The sequence below is a fragment of the Cnephaeus nilssonii genome, assembly GCF_951640355.1.
Source record: "Cnephaeus nilssonii genome assembly, chromosome: 22".
NCBI lineage: Eukaryota > Metazoa > Chordata > Mammalia > Chiroptera > Vespertilionidae > Cnephaeus > Cnephaeus nilssonii.
Genome location: NC_137093.1, coordinates 13,759,177 through 13,777,968, shown reverse-complemented (window position 1 = coordinate 13,777,968; position 18,792 = coordinate 13,759,177). Strand labels below are relative to the sequence as shown.

The following is an 18,792-nucleotide window of genomic DNA, read 5'->3' as shown; positions in this document are numbered from 1 at the left end:
TGATGGATCTCCTGGTGACAGTGGGATCACCTGGAGCAAAACTCCTGGTTCTTACTGCTGTACCCTGGCCGGCAACCTTATTGTCACACAGTGTCTTCTCCAAGCTTGGTCTGTGAGCCAATCTGGCAGGACTCCGGATAAAATTGCAACTTTCGGAACCACCTGCAGGGCCTCTGACCCGGTCTCAATCATAGAAGGGGCCCAGCAGCCGCCTTGTAAGGGGCTCCCCTGCACATGATCAGGTTTGCATAGGCTGGGGAACCATTGCATTGCTATTGCAGGGCTTTCTGTCTCAGTAAAGCTTTCACTCCTAATCAGATATGCAAGCGGCCCTGGACTTGAACCCAATGCCACTCGCAGCCTCCATGCCTTGGACCACCCCGTCCCTGTGCTCAGAATGCCCTTCTCGCCTCCACTTCCAGCCTGAGTTCCCTCGGGAGGTTATCCCGCACCTTAGATACCCTACCCCTACACACGTTATGCCCAGCCAACCCCCGTTATTTTGTGAGTGGTCGCTACAGCAGTAGACTCGGCAGCTTCGCGGTGGTTGCTGCACAGGATGTGCTTACGACAGTAAGCCCGATCTTTGAGATTTGTGAAAATAAGAGTCGCTGAAAAGAACTGGCCTGACCCGCGGGGTTTCACAAACAGCCAACTCAACGTGGCGGCGGTGCAGCGCGGGACGCCCACCCACACCGGGGGGACGTCCTTAGTCAGGACTGTGCCGGCGCGGCTCCGCGCGCAGCGTTCTTTCCCCCCGGCCCGCCCCCGGCCCTCTGGGCTCCACCCGCCCGCCTGCGCCCCGCCCGGGCTGCTGTTGGCTGCCCCACCCGAACGTCCTGTCTATTGGGGTGTCTCCAGGAGGTGGCGAGGATTTAAATAGACCTCTGAGTTCCTCGGTGTCTCGCGCGGTGCGGGCCTAGTCCGTCTTCCTTGGTCATTGGCTGCCGGGCTGGGGAAGGCGGGAGTTAGGTGCTCGCCTCGGCATGGCCGACGGCGGCGGCTGGCAGGTAAGTGTGGTGGGCGCCGGGGACCTGGGGGGACCTCGTCCGACCGTGTGGCCGGCTTAAGCGAGGTCTCTCCCGGGAGGATTCGGGTTGGAGCTCCGGAGTGGGCGGCGCAGCGGCTCCCGGCTCAGGCGCCCCTCTCGCCGCAGCCGCCGCGCCCCTGCGAAGCCTACCGCGCCGAGTGGAAGCTCTGCCGCAGCGCCGGGCACTTCCTGCACCACTACTACGTCCACGGAGAGCGGCCGGCGTGCGAGCAATGGCGGCGCGACCTGGACAGCTGTCGCGAGTGGGAGGAGCGCCGGAGCGCGGAGGCTCAGGTGCGCGCGGGAAGCCGGGGGGTGGGTGCGGTGGGGGGCGCTGAGCCGCCGCCAGGGCGTCTGAGTGCACAGGCCGCCCTTGCCCCCGTTCCAGGTGCCGGGATTTTGGAGAGCACTGCTGAGGGCCTTCCTCTTTTTGTGCTTTTTGTGCTTTCGATAAATACCAAAAATTAGTCTATCAACTGGGTTTTCAGACTCTGGAAGACAAAGAGGGGAGTGGAGAGTGGTTTGGGAAGGCAGCGTTAGGGTTGTCAGCTGACCTGCAAAGGAGGGGATACTGCTGAGTCCTGAAAGACCAGGAACCAGCCTTAGCCGCCTTTACCCAGCCCCAGGGGGTTACTTACAGGAGGAACAAGGTTCAGGAGGGTGAGCTGCAGAGGGGTAGGGTATGAGGCTGCAGAGGTACCAGGGACCTCTTGGGCCTTTAAAAGGGGTTTAGATTGTTGTCTAAACATGCGCTAGGACGCATGATTTTTTTGTTATTTTATTTAAATTCAACTTTTTTATATATTTATTTTATTTTTATTGATTTCAGAGAGGACGGGAGAGGGAGAGAGAGTTAGAAACATCAGTGATGACAAAGAATCATTGACCGGCTGCCTCCTGCACGCCCCTAACGGGATGGAGCCCACAACCTGGGCATGTGCCCTTGAACGGAAATCAAACCCCAGACCCTTCAGTCCGCAGTCCTACGCTCCATCCACTGAGCCAAACCAGCTAGGGCAGCATGATTTGTTTTATACCTTTAAAAGATCAGTCTGGCTGCCAAAGTGGGAGGGTCCATTATGGAGGGGCACAGAGACCAGTAAGGAGGTGGTTCTAGTTGTCTGTCCATTTCAGCAGATACTTGTCATGTTGGGTACTCTTGGAATGCAGGAATGATGAGAACACCTGCCCTCTTAGCACCTTCAGTCTAGTCTAGACTACCGTGGTGCCTTGGAGCTACTGTGGGTGGGGAGATGGAGAGAAGCTGTGAGGTGCAGTGCTCATGGGGAAGGGGAGCCTGCGGGACTGACTGGTGGCTGCTTCAACGTTGTTAAATGTATGTTATTATTGAAGCAGACAAACTGATGTGGAAACAAAGCTACCATATAAAAGAAAATGTGACAATTCCATACCTAGTAAGTGAAGTCCAAAAAATGAGAAAGATAACTTACAGCCTATATGACAAGAGATTAGTAATCTTTATATACTATGTCTGAGCGCTTATATCAGTAAGCAAATTGGGGATGATTTCAGAATAGAAAAGTAGACAAAGGACACAAAGAAGGAATTCTTTAAAAAAGAAAACCAAATGGCCTGGTGTAGAAGTTAAAGTGATAATAGGTGGTTTCTGCCTAGCAGTAAGTCAGAAGTGTTGATATGGGTTTGGGGAGTCAGGGGTCCTTGTGCATTGTTGGTGGAGTGTAAGGTGTTCTGATTTCTAAATGTCACATGCATACCCTTTGATCCGTTTTACTTCTGGAAGTTTATCCTAGGGCAGTGGTCGGCAAACTGCGGCTCGCGAGCCACATGCAGCTCTTTGGCCCCTTGAGTTTTTTTTGTTTTTTGTTTGTTTTTTTTTAAATATATTTTATTGATTTTTTACAGAGAGGAAGAGAGAGGGATAGAGAGCTAGAAACATCGATGAGAGAGAAACATCGATCAGCTGCCTCCTGCACACCCCCCACTGGGGATGTGCCCGCAACCAAGGTACATGCCCTTGACCGGAATCGAACCCGGGACCTTTGAGTCCGCAGGCCGACGCTCTATCCACTGAGCCAAACCGGTCTCGGCTGGCCCCTTGAGTTTTTAGCAAAGGCCAGCTTAGGAGTACCCTAATTAAGTTAATAACAATGTACCTACCTATATAGTTTAAGTTTAAAAAATTTGGCTCGCAAAAGAAATTTCAATCGTACTGTTGTTGGCTCTGTTGACTAATGAGTTTGCCGACCACTGTCCTAGGGGAATAATTGGGTAACAGAGCATAGCTTAAAATTTCAAAATAATCCATTTTGTCACTGTGATAGTGCAAAAACTGAGTGTCCTAAATTCCACTAATAGACATTTGACCAAATAACTTCTTCCACACAGTGGAGTATTACATAGCCATTAAAAAGAATAGATAGCCCTAACCAGTTTGGCTCAGTGGATAGAGCGTCGTCGGCCTGCAGACTGAAAGGTCCCAGGTTCAATTCCGGTCAAGAGCATGTACCTTGGTTGCGGGCACATCCCCAGGAAGAGATGTTTCTCTCTCATCGATGTTTCTAACTCTATCCCTCTCCCTTCCTCTCTGTAAAAAAATCAATAAAAAATATTTTAAAAAGAATAAATAACATATTGTGGTTAAAAACAATAGATAGTAACATATCCTGGCATGGAAAGATGCCTCAGTGAAAAAAGCAGGAAGTATATACTAGCCAGTAGAAGATTCCATCTTTAGAGAAACATGTGATAGCTCAAAAATTTAGGCCTAAAATTGTGTTGGGAAAGCTGTTCACTTCACCACAGGGATGGCGGTCTGGGAGTCTTTCATATTCTCCTTTGCATTTCTGATCACTTTTTAAACAAGAACAGAAACATCTATTTGAGACAATAGAGCTTAAGAAGACTGAGAAGGTGAAAGTAATATGTGTAAAGAGGCCAGCATAGCCACTGGCACCTGCCAAGGAGCCCGTGACAGTTGTGGGTTGGCATCTGTAAACCCATATTCAAGGATCAATTGTAATTTTTCACAATAGCTTGGGAGAAAGTATGATCTAGGTATGTGTGCGCTAATATGGAACCACCACTAAGGTGTATTAGATGGAAGTAGAGTTTCAGAGTAGTGTGTACCATACGCTGTTTGTCCATATGTGTTTGGGAGCCTGCTGAAGAGGAGGGAGGTACAAGGGCTGTGTGAGGTGTGAAGTGACCAGGGTCTCCCTTGCACAGCGATCCCTCTGTGAGAGCGAGCGTGGGAGAGTCCAGGCTGCAAGAAAGCACACCCTAGTGTGGACCCCGAGACAGAGCCCCCCTGCAGACTGGCATCTCCCCCTGGAGGAGAAAGACGAGTGACAAGCACCCCTGCACGGCTTCCTGCAGTCTTCTTCAAGTGAAGCTATTGCTCGGCCCTAAGGACTCTGATTGGCCCAAATATCCCAGTAGGTACCTGGGAGCTTCTGCCTGGCTTGGAACACGGAGCTCGACGTCTCCAGCGCTACTTGCCCAACCTCACCTGCGTGCAGGATGCCCCACCGCTGCCACGCTCCGGGAGACAGTTTTGTCCACTGCACAGCTTCCGGGAAGCCAAGCACCACTGCATATTGCTGTGAACAGCCACGGTGGGCTGTCTCATGCTCCCCTACCAGGGACATTAGCACAAGAGGTGGCCATCCAAAGGTCTAGAATTCTCAGGTAAACTTTTGAGGAGTAGCCCTGACCCGTGTGGACATGTAGAGGTAACTAAATGGTTGTGCAGTCATGAACACCTTGTGGGGTCATTTTGTGCCACCCTGGTTTGGTGATGCCCATGCATTGCCACCCTTTGCTCACACTTGGCTATGGCTGACTCGCTCAGTTCCTCTGCAGACACAGGTGGGACGTGACCTCTGGACCAGCAAGCTGCACCTTCTAGGCTCAGGAGGTGAGATTTCCGTTTTTCTGAAATGCACACAGCTACAGAATATACCACCTTGCATAAAAAGGGTTCAAGGACTCGTGGCTGAAGAAACCCCAACCCAGGACAAATGGAATTTTGGTCTGCTTCCCTCAAAATTTTTAGAAAATGTGGAATATGTCAAAAGCCATTTTACACATTAGATTCCAAATAGAAGCTGAAAATTAATTCAACAGTTTAGTTGTTGAGATTGTTAAATTTCACATCTGACGTTGTACTCTTGACTGCTGAAATGAGGTCATAATCCAACACGACCTTGTGAGGATATAGCCAATAGGTCAAGGAGAGGAAAAACCGACCCTGCTGGTAACTCAGTCTTAGGAGTTAAAGCTTCCAGAACTGTGCAAAATGTCTGTTTCAGCCATGCAGTCTAAATGGCATTTAGACCCCACAAGGTGTTCATGACCGCACAACCATTTAGTGGCATTTAGTTCTGGCAGCCCCAGCACACTAATACAGTCACCATCCCAGCGTGAGAGTGCTCAGCCCCACTTGTCCCACCCTCCTGTGGGACACGGCAATTTTGTTAATTAGTGTGTCCCTGGCTTGCTCCACTCTCGTTAGCCTCCCTCCCCAGCTTAAAATGCTAAGCTGGTCCTGCTGATGATGTGAGGAAGTTCATGTGTTCTGTCTGTCCCACCCGTGCAGACGACACAGACCATACAGCCTGAACATCCTTCATCTTTGTTTCTTGCCTCGTGCTGGGGGGAAATGGTCTCGATCATCCTATCCCCAGTACCTGGCATGGGGGAGCGGGGGGGTGTTGGAGACATTTGTAATCGTGTAAACAATCAAAATAAAGTGAAAATAAATTTTTTTTAAAAGAAGGGCAGCCTATCTCACCCCTGTCCGTCCTTGGGTGAATTAATTTTGACTCTTACATAAGACAAAGAGACACTTGATTAAACTTACATTTATTCTCAGCATGCCTAATTCTGTGACAAGGAGGCTTGAGCTCTGGTCATTCTGGCTTTCAAGGGCAGCGTGTTCAGACAGCTGCCTGCAGCTCTACCTCTTGAACTCCACCTGTGTGTACACCTTGGTGATGTCATGGTACCTGCCTTCAGGGGGCTGGTAGTTGGAGATTGGTGGTGTGTAAGCTGGCCCTTCTCTCTCAAAGGGAAACAGACTGTAGTCCCGCTTAATGGCCTCCGCATAGAGTTCCTGGGAAGTGAGTTGTAGCTCCTGCAGAGCTTCCTGCTGGGCCTCGAGCATGGACTTGATGGCTTCCCTCTCCATCTCGTGCTCTCGCTGCTTGTACAGGGACCACTTCTTCAGGAGCAAAGCTCTCCGTTCTGCCTCCTCAAAGGAGAGCTCTACCTGAGGCCGCTGTCTGGGAACACACAAATCCAAAGGTGTGAAGCTGGGAAGCACCGACCTCACTGACCAAGGGGTCATATGGCCCAAGCACCCTCCCTGCCAGACACAGATGGAACTCAGAAAAGAAAGGGGCACATTAAGGAATGCAATGTTGAATGTGGTGGCAGCTCCAATTGACACTAGGAACCAGGCCCATTTGCTTTATGTGGAAATAGGAGACAGTGATCCTCTGAGGAGATTATAGTAGCACTTCCTCTTTCCCAGGCAGAGACGACCTTGGGTGAGAGGTGACTTTGGAGAAAAGTGAAATGGTATAATGAAAACAAATACCCAAATCCCAGGGAGTCAAGAGCCTCTTATCAGCCCTGGAATACCAAGACACCTGCCATGTCCCACTTGTAAGGCAAGGTGCAACTTTATAAATAGTATACGCTTTTATAAGACAGCAACCCTGCACGTGACACATCCCAATCACAAGCAGTTTGCATCACAAAGCAAGAGGCTAAGGGTTTTCTACCATCAGGATGGGCAAGGCCCAAGATGTCATAACTACAACTTGCAAAAGAAGCAACAATATGAACTTTTGGGCAGTGCTGATACGAACTAACTCGAGCATCTGGCCTGGCTTATCAAACAGTTACTCTGAGTTTCTTTCCCACATTCAGCCACTCAAGAGCACCACCCAGAAATGTTTTTCAACTCCCATGAGACATGATCAAGAAGAGGACTCAGCCCAGGGCCCAGTCAGCCGAGGCCTACTGACCCCCTTCCCATTACCTGCATAAACTGCAAATAGAACTACCGTTAGGTGATGGAACTCCTTTGCCCTGAGGCCCTCAACCCTAGAGGTCTCTTACCTCATTTTATCCATGAACTTCACAGGTATAATAAAGTCTTCAATGGGAATTAGCTCCTGGCTAGCCTTTTCTAGTTTTCGGATCCTCTTTTTCAAACGGTCCTTTACAGCTTGGTCTTTTTTAGGATCTATCTTCTTCTTCTTTTTCAGAGGTTCTGCTCTAATGGATAAAGCAAACATAAAAATGTTTCCTCTTCGGTTTCACAAACATGCTGAGAGGCATGGCACCAGGTAAAGTACCCCAAACCTGTACTGAACTCTCCACTGGGGAATGCACTGCACGGTCCTAACCTCCTAAGCTGAGAGTGGCAGGGAGAGGGATGGCTTCCAGCCCAGGGTCCTTGTGAGAACTGTTTGGGCACTGTCAACCCAGGAAGGGGTGGAAAAGCTTCATGGGGCATCCGGGTATCAATTAAAGGGAAGGGCTCATCTTTAGTGCCCGAGTCCAGGTGTGCCTTGGGATTGCACTGAAAAGTGAAAATACCAAATTGATGAATTAGAAGTCAATGACATTTCAAATGGATTTGTGATTTATAAAAATTATTTCAAATGGGGAGATATGGACACATGTAATACCTTAATCAATAAAAACAATGAAAAAAAAAATTTCAGTAAGACTAAGAGAAAGCATAATAAAAGTGACTGGCCTGTCCCTACTTTTGGGGGTTTCTTAACAAATCCCCATCCTAGAGCATTAACAAAAGTCTTATTTACTCTCAGGAGCACATCTCCTATGGTGACAATTTAGTATTAAGAATAATCTAATCCTCTAGCATCAAAACCAAATTTTGTGAATCAAGTCCCTAGAAAGCATCCAGAGTTCCAGATGGAAAAACTAGTCCTCACACCTTCCCGCTACTTCTCCAGGGAGTCAGAAATGGAAGGCCCGTGAAGAACAGACGTTTATGCATTGCCCTGTAAAAAGCACGAGAATCCATTCAAAGTAGTTAAACTACTTTTACATTTAATTTTTGTTTTCTGATTACAGACACGCCAGTATTCCATACAGAGACAGAAAAACATCTAGCTAAATTTAACTGAGAATTTTTGTTAAGCTGTTAAATTTGCATACCAAAGAGTAGTCTTGATTTGTGCTGTTCAAGTGCATATCTGTCTCCCGCTGACACCCCCAAAGAGGTCAGGCCCACATCTGAGCTTACCTCATGGGAATGAGTTCCCAGAAAGACAACAATGAAGCTCGCTGGTGGGTGTCTCTAACCTGTGTCTGCCAAATTCCCAGACGCCTGAAAGAGATGAGTATGTATAAATATCTGATTCTCCCCACTAAACAGAAGAAAAAAAAATTATAATGCCCTCGAAATCTAAGGCACTTTGTAACTACTAGATGTGACAGCAAGGTCAATGTGCGAGATTTTTCAAAATCCCCCGTTCACAACAGAGCAGTTGGGCAGGGTCCCTGCTCGCTGGGGGCTTCGAATGTTCATCCACAGGTAGAGGCGGACCAGCCCGTTTGTAACCGAGATGTCCGTGGACAAGGGCGGTCAGGAAGGAAGCACAGGCGAGGCCCTGGCCAGCCGGCGCGAAATGCCCCGCGCGCGCCCCGCACACCCCGCGAACGGTGATGATGTCCGCACTCACCAGCACGGCGAACGCAGAGCACGCGCGGTAGCTCCCAAAACCAGGGTGGCCATGGCTTCAAAGGCGGCCACCGGCTGCTTCCGGGCGCGCACCTCGGCGGTCCGGCCCACGGTGCCTCGCGCTACGGTCCGGCAGCCCCGTCGATTCACGCGATCGCGTTCCGGCCTGGGGTGCAAGCCGCGGAGGACGGGATCACGCCTGGCCCCGCCCGGCCGTAGCGACGGCGCGCGGGCACGCCCCCAACGGAGGGCTGGGTCACGCCGGGCCCTGCCCCAGGCGGCGGTGCGGGTCCTTTCTTCCGCCTCCGCCGGGCGCCGCGACCGCACACGTCATCTCCCCCCCCACACACACACACACTTAGTTGGCCTGCACCCTTGGGAGCGCCAAGACTCCGCAGTGCAGCCGGAGTGGCCAAGCGATGTCCCTTTACTCCAGGTCTTAAGTGTCCACATCAGTGAAAACGGCCCCCAATCTTCCAGTAAACGCGCCGCCTCGGCTTCCCCTGTGGCCCTCAATGAGGCTGGGTTGTCCCCCTGCATTCGTTCAAACTCGGGACCGCGGCCGCCCGCCTGCCGGTGGCTGTACCTGGGCGCCGGCACGTGGCCTGGCGCTCACGAGATGCCCAATAAACGCGTGTTGATGAATGACGGAAGCTAGCTAATTAGTCGGACTGGTAACCAGCGATGTAGAGCTGCGGAGGCGGTCCACGCTACTCCGACCCTGAGTGGCACCGCCGGCCTGGGCTGCATGCAACTCGAGGCCCCCCGCTTGCCCGCCGCGGTCCCAGCAGACCCTCCCGTTCACCCATCGCTGCGACCGGGCTGAACCCAAAGCGGAGCCTCCCTACGCTGCCTCTACCCGCAGAGGAGCCAGGGCGGGCCCGTCCGCGCAGGGAGCGGTTTCCCGCCGGGGCGATTTGGCAGGTGCGCGCCGTGACTTCCGGCGTTGCCCGGGAGCTGCCGGAGGAGGAGCGGCGCAGGGGATGCGGCTGTGGCGGCAGCGGTGGCGGCCGAGCGCGGGGGGCGGCTGTGGCGGCGGCCTGGGGCGCGAGCCGGCGATGGCGTGGCGGCACTGAGGGCGCGGGGCGGGCGGCGGCTGGAGGGCGGGCGGCGTGGGAGAAAGCGGCGGCGGTGGCCCCATGGCCCGCGCGCGTTGAAGGACGCGGCTCTCGCCTCAGCCCGGCGGCGGCCGAACAATGAAGCTCCTGAAGCCGACCTGGGTCAACCACAATGGTGAGTGAACACTGAGGTCGCCGGAGGCCACGCCTGGCGTCAGATCGGGGTCTGGAGCCGGGTCGGAGCCGCGCGCGGGGCCGTGCCCGCCTCGCTCCCGACGCCTGGTGCCCGGTGCCAGAGTCGCGGAGCGGGAGGTAACGGACTTTGTCCTCGGAGCGGGAGACCGGCGAGCCCCGGCACGTGCTCCCGCCCGGCTGCGGCGAAGTCCGCCTCCGCCCCCAGCTCTTGCGCTGAGCCCTCAGCCACCCACCCGTGGTCCGTGAAGGCGCCGCGGCCTGGCTTTGGGGAGCGGCCCTTGGGCGCTAGCCAGTTCCTGCCACTCGTCTGCATCAGCCAGGATGTGCTCAGAGGGTTCGATGTGTGTGAAACCTGGGCGCAACCCCTCTTGTAGCTTTTGATTGGCGGGGTGAAGACCTGAAATCTGCACGTCTCTGCCCCGCTGGAGGAGCTGTTCCTGCTCCGGCTGAGGCCTGGATCTGGTGACTGTGCCCCCAGTTGGGGGGCTATGGCTGAGCGCTGAGGTCCCCCAGCGGAAGGAACCCCGTTTATTCTGAGCTGGGGCATCATGGTGACTTGGGTTGGAGTCCATCCGACACAGGTGTGTTCTAGGAGAGGGGCTTCCTTAGTTCTGTGGCAGTGGCCCCAAAGCACACCCCGGGGAAACTGACTCTTCCAGTCCTCTGGTTGAGAACAGGCTGTGGGCGGCACGGAGAAGCCCTTAGTAACCAGCAGTTTTGTCATAGTTCTACCTTGTGGGCGCAACTGCAGGAGTTGGTGCTCCTCACCACCCCTGTCTCCAGGCCCCAGGGAGGTGAGGGAAGAGAGTCCCCCATCCCCTTGCTGACAGCACGGAAGCCCAGGGAGCACTCCTCCAGTCTAAGGCCTGCAGCCCTGATCCCAGCCTGCCTCTGACTACTGGTAGGCAAAGGGTCACCCCTTGTTCCTCATTTCTACTTTGCATGCAGCTAGAATGAGTTATCGTTTTCTCTTAGAGCGAGTAGAGTAGATGCTTTTGCCTTTTTTGTACATGGAGCTTTTCGGTTTTGAACCTGATCTGCGGATTGCTCTCTGCTACTGCAGCTGAACTGAACATCTATGTTCTTTCAGGCAGAAGTGCTCTCCCTTTCTCTCCTTGTGTGGTATCGTTGTCATTTTCCAGGGCCCGGGTGGGTCACCTTTTCCTTTTACCATTCCTCCTGAGTTAGTCCACTAGATGTGCTGTGTCCCTGTGTCCTTTCCTTATGCCCCCAGGACAGAGACTGCCTCGTTCCCCTCCTTATCCCTGCCACACTCGGCAGTGTCTCCCACATAAAGGATGCATGATAAATATTGGCTGAAACAGGTAAGAAAGATGAGGTTTCTGTAATTTATGAAGACACACTAGGTTTATGTGCATAAAACCAAAAGCTGTGAACTAGAGTTTCATTTCTCCTAAGTTGATTTTCTGATGTGTAGTATGCAGATCTTTCCCTGGAGACCTGGGGAAATGTTCAGTAATTATAAGTTATGGGGTTTGTGAATTAGGAAAGGAAATATTTCATTATGAACTAGTTTGTTGTGTAAGTGAAGATCTGAAGGAATTTTTTTATTTTAAAATAAAAATTTTGCCTAGATCAGTTTGTGTGTATAGTCAGCCTACCCTTCTCCAGTCTCTCTCTGACTTTCTGCCATATAATTTCTAACTTTGTGATAAAGCTCCTTTGTAGGACACAAGTTCTGTGCTGTGTAAGAATAAGTCAAGGTGCTTAAGTGATTATCTAGGTACAAACAAGTGAGAGTCTACAATCAGGCCAATAGCCAAACATCCCACCCTGGCAGAGTGGGCGGGGCCTCTTGTTGCTGTGGCCTCTCCATAGTCTTAGGATGGCACTTGATGATATCTGCTCCACCTTATTCACAGTACAATTATGATGTTTGGTTGGGAAGGAAGACACAAAAGTGCACACCAGATTATAAAATGCTTTAGAAACCTAAGACATAATTTAAAAAATTGAGACTCTGGAGGGATGGAATTTAACTTATTTTAAACTTGTTCTTTGTTAAATTTCCTTTCTTTTAAAATCTCCTGAAATCAACCTTTGTCTTATCAAGTGTTCAGAAGAACTGTCAGGGTAAATTACCACTATCCGGAAGGAAATAATCATTGTCTGGATTACTGACCAGTCCTACTGATCAGTCCTTTAAAAACTGGTGAATAGTGAGAGCTGGTGGGGGGCAGGAGCTGCTTAGCCAGAAGCCAGAGTGGTGGGTGGTGCTTGCTTTGGATTAACAAAAAAAAAAAAGACCATGGTGCTTTGGAGAGGGCATCATTTCACTTTCTGGCTTTCTTCCTCTGCATTTATGTCTCCTGACTTGTTATGTGGCTTGAACATCCTTTTTCTGGTGTCTGAGAGTCCAAAGAGGGATGGAGCAGGAGAGCCCAGCAATTTCTTTGTAGTGGTAGGATCCATTCAGACAAGTGGAAAAGGCAGCTACAGTGGGGCTGGTTTAAGGCACAATGAGACGTATATGTTGGGGTAGAGGCATACTTTCAGTCTTCGTTTTCCTGGCTGATAATAGTGGTAAGACCTTTCTTCTAAGATAAGGTTCCTCAGCCTCAGCACAGTTGACATTTCGGGCCATATAATTGTTCTGTTGTGGGATTTTAGCATCCCTGGCCTCTACCCAGATGTCAGAGGCACACATCTCCCCGTACACACCCAGTTGTGACAATCAAAAATGTCTCCACACATTGCCATTGACCCCTGGTGGCCAGAATCACCCCCAGTTGAGAATCTCTGCTCTGTGGTAAGTTAATAAATTTTGAAGTTGTCATATCCCAGTGAAATGAGTCTTGAAAATGGAATCAGACTGAGTTCAAGATGCCATTATTTATTAGGAAATTCTTGGGATTGTGATTTCACTCCTGGACCTTGGTAAAGTTGAGTAAATATAAAAACTCACCCCTATCATTTCATCCCATACCCAAAGAGTGCCTTAAGGTAAATAATAGCCAATAATATTTATAACTTATATAGAAGTTAGGTGCCAGGCATTGTTCATACATGTTTTACTCTCTGTTCTTAGATTTAGTATTCTTTATATTTCATTTTATTTTAGGCTTGGCCAAAGGTTCATTTCTTAGTTAGGTTATGACCATATATTGGTCAGAACGTGAAAGCGATTGGGATTTTGGTTGTAAGAAAACGTAGTCTATATTTGTGTGTTTAGGAAGTTTCATTGAGATGGGTTCTTCCCATCCCTTGGCCTTTGTTCCTAAGAGTTTTCTGGAATTCTCACTCCTGGGCAGTGTTCATGCTCAGCTCTTCAGAAGGACCAGGACTGGAAGAACTCTCATCCTCCTTTGGCCTCTGGCTCACACTTTGATGTCAGTGTTGTAAAAGGTGTTTGGCAAATTTTCAGAAATGGAATAATTTGTCAGTTAATCACATTGCTTTGTGGTGTGTTTTCTCGCCTGTCCTGTGATTGCATTATTTTCCCCCCTACCCTGTCTCATCCCAGAAAGGATTTTGAGACATCCTATTGAGACATCTTCTGCATCTGGGTGAAAATAAATAAGTCAGCTTGAAGGGGAAATGCGGGGAGGATGGTGCGGTAATGAAGTCAGGACTGGGTGTGGAAAGGCCCTGCACAGCTACTGGAGGGCCCTGCAGACCTGTCTCTCAGAACAGGCTGGGAGGGATCCTCATAGCGATATTTTATGATTGCAGTGGTTGTTAAGGTACACTTTAGAGTTGCTCTAGATTGGGGGTTCTCAAACAGGCTGATGTCTGGAGACATTTTTGGTTCTCACAACTGAGGGGGGTGGAGAGCTACTGGTATCTGGTGGATAAGCACAGGACTGCTGCTGAATACCCTCCAGCGTATAGGACATGCATCCACAACAAAGGATCCTCTGGCCCAAAATGTCAGTAGTGCCTGGGTTGAGAAACCCTGCTCTAGATAAGAATATCTTCATTGTGTTTTTTGTTGTTGTTTTTTGTTGTTGTTGTTGTTTTGCCTTTTCTTGTATTTGTCTCATCATTCCAATTAAATTGATTCTTGAGGACAAGAGTTTTGCCTTTTATTTTGAAGTCGGTCTTGTTCTTGAGTCTCTGTGCTGTACTGCTCACCAGATGTGTCAGGGAAAGTCCTTTTGATCTCTTTTCCTGATCTGTTAAATGAAGCCAGTAACACCTGCCTCCCCTCTACCTGTGAAGGCTCAGGAAATGTGAGCTTTCTTTACATTGTCTCTCACTGACTTATACCTGATGACAATAGGTCAATTTAAGAAAACAACCAGAATACATTGCAAGAGGGTTCAGAAGAAAACTAGGTGGGATTTTGCCTTGGATAATACACATGTGGATTTTTCACTGATTTATACACCAAACATTGAACGCTTTTGGAGAGAAGTTCATGGTACATAAGGTTATCCCTATGTATGGAAAGCTGTGCAGTAGGTGGGAGAGGGACCTATACCACATTCTAGAATGCAGGGCAGAGGGAAACCAGCGCTAAATGAGTGAGCAGCCATGGCCCCAGGTTGGGGGGCCTGGCTTGTGGTGTGCCCTTGGGCTGAACCTTGACCCTAGGAGGACTGTGATGGGGGAAAAGGCCCCACTGCTGTGAGGGCATCAGGAGGAAAGGCCCGGGGAGGGCTGAGAGCACTAAAGAGGAGACAGCATGTTAGGGCATGACTGAGCAGGTGAATGGGGAGAATGGGGCTGGTAGGCGGAGCCTTAAGCACCTTGATGGAAGCTTAGACTTCCTTCCAGGGGCTGGGGGAGGGGCACATTGAGGTTTCTCCCATCCAAGTACTAACCAGGCCCGACCCTGCTTAGCTTCCGAGATCAGACGAGATCGGGCGCGTTCAGGGTGGTATGGCCGTAGTGAGGTTTCTGAGGAGGCTGTCTCCAGAAGGCCCCAGAGGAGTTCAGAGGCTATTCCCGCCATCTTGGTGAGAGATGATGAGGGAGGTCAGGAGTGGTGGAGGTAAGGAATGGATAGGCACTGAAAACAGGGCAAAGGCAGGTGACTGTAGATTTGGGTCACTCTCTGAGTATTTCTTTAGTATGCTAGAGAAAGCAAGAATGAGGACTAAAAAATGGGGTTTTCTTAAACATTTGTTTTTATCTAAAAGTTGTTGAAAAGATGTTTTCACTTCATGAACAGAATTGTAATTTACAGCTTGGAGGGACCTCTGGGAAGCACCTGGCTTTGGCCACTGAGGGGACCTGCTGCCATTGCACTGATCGTGGGTCCTGTCAATGACCGTGGAGAGAGGGCTGTCTCCTTTGACCTCTCCTTTGCCCCAGAGGTTACTAGGTTCTCCGTTTATCAGGGTGTTTGCCTATAGGCTGCAGAGGTGTCTAGCACATGAAACAGGTCTGGAATGAGCCCTGGGACCAAAAATCGATGCAAGCATATTTTATTATCCTACCAAGATGAGCAGCAACTCCTAGAGAGGAGAGTGGGTCCATCTGTAGTGTCCACATTATTAAATAGCAAAAAGGGAGTGATGCGGGTTGTCTGCCCCTATTTCTGTCCAGCAGAATCCCAGTGTTTTTCGGGTGTCTGCCCTCTTCTGCAGACCAAGCTGCTGGGGCAAGTTTTCATAGGCCTAAGCTGGTATGTGGATGAGTGCCAGAGATTTTTTGAGGAACAGCCATTTGATGCCATTCTAGCCAATAAGACTGGGCAAGGATGTGTGCTGGGGGCTCCTCTGGAATCAGGTAAGAAGAGCTGTGTGAGAGGCCTTGTTTCTGCTGGACTTCACTAGGTTTGCACGTGGCAGTCAGCCTGTAACCATGAGGATGACAGGACGGGTAGGTGGAAGGCCATGGCTTCTTAAGATGCTAAATTAACACACCCAAAGCTGACCCGTTTCAGGATTTGTTATATCAGTTACCCTTGAAATTCTCTCTGACTTGCAGCAGAATTTGCAGGTGGAAACAGGCTGCATAAAATGAGGTGACCTACTAAATGTAAAGGGGGTGAGTTAGGGGTCACACCCAGATTCCAGTCAGAGCCCAGGCTTACTCTTTCTAATTACCAAGTGTTGGTCTCTGTGCTGGGCACCTCTGTCCCAGGGAGATAGAGTACCCATTTCCTCCTTGCAAAGAGCTTCCAGAAACCATGTGGTTCAGCTTGGTACCAGGAGTCCTCTTGTGCTTGGATATTTTTCTATGGCTGCTTCTGTAGCCACGCACAGGGCCTTGAGGCTTCTAACCTGGCAGATTGCTCTTGAGGTGTGCTTGGTGACTCTTCTGGCATTTGGTTTTTAAGAGCTCTTTGGTCATGGAGTATCAACAGAATGCTTTCAGGGAGAGACCTGTGCCCCAATCATGGACTTTGAGTCTTCCTCTTGCCTTCTCTTTCTTTTTCTTTATATATATATTTCAGAGAGGAAGGGAGAGAGAGAAACATCAGTGATGAGAGAGAATCATTGATCAGCTGCCTCCTGCATGCCCCCTACTGGGGATTGAGCCTGCAACCAGGGCATGTGCCCTTGACTGGAATCGAACCTGAGACCCTATCCACTGAACCAAACTAGCTAGGGCTCTCTTGCCTTTTCTTACACTAGTCACCATTGCCTGCTGGCTTACATAGGGGAGGGTGAGATACTTGACTAAAGTTGGGGTTAGAGACCTTCCCACCAAAAGTAAGCTCTTGAAGGGTAGAGGCTTTGTGTTTGCTAAGGCTCTATTCCCAGGGCCTTGGACAGTGTGTGGCACACACCAGAGTAGGCACTCAGTAAATGTCAGGTGAGTGTTGAATACTGGAGAAAGGTTGATGGAAGGTGGCTGGTGGACGGGCAGCCTCCAGTGTCTGCTACCCTTGGCTGGTAGAGTTGATTTGCTTCAACAAACTCCTTGCTCATTCTGGCTGGCTTTTCTAAAGATCACACTTTGTGGTAGAATTTGCTGGCTATTCCAACAATGAGAGGGAAGCATTCTTTTTTTATAATCCTCACCTACATTGATTTTTTTTTTTTTCAGAGAGTGGAAGGGAGGGAGAGAGACAGAAACACCAATGTGAGAGAGACATCAGTTGGTTGCCTTCCGGGGCCGGGAGCCTGCAATCAAGGGACATGCCTTTGATCGGAATCAAACCCAGGACCCTTCAGTCCACTGAGCCAAACCGGCCTGGACGAGGGGGAAGCATTCAAGTCCTTATCCAAGGAGCCTATTTATATAATTGTGTCTTAGAGCTTCCCATTTTAGGAAGGGGAGTAGATGAAACAATAGATAGCAAGTGGTGTAGGGGTGGGTGGGGGAAACACACTTTGCAGCTGTGGAAATGTGCTTCATTCCTGGAGGGAGGGACCTGAACAGGGTACCATGGCATCCACTCAGAAGAGACCTCATGCAGGTGAGGAAGGCAGCCATCTGAGGGAGGAGCATCCCAGGCAGAGAGAACAGCAAGGTGGGTTTGAGGAACAGCAAGGATGTCTTGTGATTTGAGTGAGACTAAAGCACCACAAGGGCAAGAGCACAGACCTAAGGTATACAATTTGATGAATTTTTGACAAACAATACACTTTGTAACCTATTCCCCACTCAAAATATGGAATATTTACACCTCCCCAGAAAGTTTGAGTTACAGATGTATTGCTAAGGTAGAGTTGCCAGGGTAGAATATGGGGTATGAGATAAGGGAGGGCTGAAGGGTGGGTAACTCCCTTGCTGTCCACTGAGATCAGTAAGACTGGGAAAGCAGATGGAGAGAGAGCCCAGATTCAATTAGACCCCCCGGGGGCTGGGTGAGGCCACTACACAGGACCTTCCCCAAGCATCTGTTTGATGAGTAGCCTCTCTGCCTTCTCCCTTTCGAAAAACCCTAGAGCTCCATTCTAGAGCTATTAAGGAACAGGACAAATACCTTTATTTTTGGCGTGACAATTGCCATGTATTATTATACTAGGATATTTCTTATGGTATATGTGTGGATGTGGATAACGAAGCATTTTATGATTTGATATTTTTAATTTGTAAAATGTAAAATCATTTTTATTATTATAAAAGTAATACCTGTTTAATTTAGAAAAATTTTGAAAATGCAAAAAAGGAAATACATTGTTAAAATTGTCTTTCAGACTATTTAGAAAAAGTAACTGGTGGCTTGGTGCTTTTTTTAAAAAAAACACATTTAGTTTACATACCACATTATAAGAGTGTCTCTATTTTTTTAAAATATATTTTTATTGATTTTTTTACAGAGAGGAAGGGAGAGGGATAGAGAGTTAGGAATATCAATGAGAGAGAAACATCCATCAGCTGCCTCCTGCACACCTCCTACTGTTTGTGGGCATATCCCCTTGACCGGAATCGAACCTGGGACCTTTCAGTCTGCAGGCCGATGCTCTATCCACTGATCCAAACTGGTTAGGGCCATTTTTTGTTTGTTTAAAAAGTATCTAAATTTTTAAGACCTTAGCCAAATCCCTGATACCATAGAAAATCCAATTTTTTAATTGTGTAGCCTCCCTTCAGACCTTGCATTGCACATATAACTGTGAATAGCTAACATGTTGCTGTGCAGTTTCCATTTAATATGGTAGGTTTGTTATTTTCTTTTTCTTTTTAATTGAAGTATAATTGAAATACATTATATCAGTGTCAGATGTACAACATAATGATTCAATATATCTATATATTGCAAAATGATCACCAAATATCTAGTTAACATTCCTCACCGAACATAGTTACAGAATTTTTTTTTGCACTGATGAAAATGTTTGAGATTTACTCTCTAAGCTTCTTTCAAATATGCAACACAGTATTATAAATTACAGTGTTATTTTCTTAACTATGGTTGTCAAGCTAACATATATCTCTGC

At 49.1% G+C, this 18,792-nt stretch overlaps 3 protein-coding genes across 4 annotated transcripts in view; 2 read left to right on the top strand and 1 right to left on the bottom strand.

The window, feature by feature from the left end:
• The first annotated feature begins 846 nt into the window (after positions 1-846).
• LOC307094372 (synaptic plasticity regulator PANTS) lies at positions 847-5,744 on the top strand. The gene is made up of 3 exons (XM_079763140.1): positions 847-1,010; positions 1,157-1,324; positions 4,238-5,744. Exons 1-3 carry the CDS (start codon positions 987-989, stop codon positions 4,358-4,360), a joined length of 315 nt encoding a protein of 104 aa, XP_079619266.1. The 5' UTR covers positions 847-986; the 3' UTR covers positions 4,361-5,744.
• An 86-nt stretch (positions 5,745-5,830) lies between these two features.
• Positions 5,831-9,573, bottom strand: MRPL40 (mitochondrial ribosomal protein L40). The gene is made up of 4 exons (XM_079763139.1): positions 8,737-9,573; positions 8,298-8,381; positions 7,139-7,297; positions 5,831-6,294 (listed from the first exon to the last, which is right to left on the bottom strand). The coding sequence occupies exons 1-4, from the start codon at positions 8,787-8,789 to the stop codon at positions 5,970-5,972; spliced, it is 621 nt and encodes a 206-aa protein (XP_079619265.1). The 5' UTR covers positions 8,790-9,573; the 3' UTR covers positions 5,831-5,969.
• A 192-nt stretch (positions 9,574-9,765) lies between these two features.
• HIRA (histone cell cycle regulator) overlaps positions 9,766-18,792 on the top strand; it is a 64,100-nt gene continuing 55,073 nt past the window's right edge. Inside the window, exon 1 of one of the 2 annotated variants that reach the window (XM_079762888.1) lies at positions 9,766-9,968. In XM_079762888.1, the coding sequence (XP_079619014.1) occupies positions 9,932-9,968 (37 nt within the window). In that variant the 5' untranslated portion in view covers positions 9,766-9,931. The remainder of the gene's footprint in view (positions 9,969-18,792) is intronic. The other variant, XM_079762889.1, reaches the window with a different exon arrangement.

Excerpts from the sequence above, each read along its gene's own strand:
- LOC307094372 (XM_079763140.1), top strand. The coding sequence starts at position 987 with ATGGCCGACGGCGGCGGCTGGCAG. Across the intron at positions 1,011-1,156 it reads CCGACGGCGGCGGCTGGCAG|CCGCCGCGCCCCTGCGAAGC; the intron begins GTAAGTGTGGTG and ends CTCTCGCCGCAG. Across the intron at positions 1,325-4,237 it reads GCCGGAGCGCGGAGGCTCAG|CGATCCCTCTGTGAGAGCGA; the intron begins GTGCGCGCGGGA and ends TCCCTTGCACAG.
- MRPL40 (XM_079763139.1), bottom strand. The coding sequence starts at position 8,789 with ATGGCCACCCTGGTTTTGGGAGCTACCGCGCGTGCTCTGCGTTCGCCG. Across the intron at positions 8,382-8,736 it reads GCTCTGCGTTCGCCGTGCTG|GCGTCTGGGAATTTGGCAGA; the intron begins GTGAGTGCGGAC and ends CATCTCTTTCAG. Across the intron at positions 6,295-7,138 it reads AAGTTCATGGATAAAATGAG|ACAGCGGCCTCAGGTAGAGC; the intron begins GTAAGAGACCTC and ends GTGTGTTCCCAG.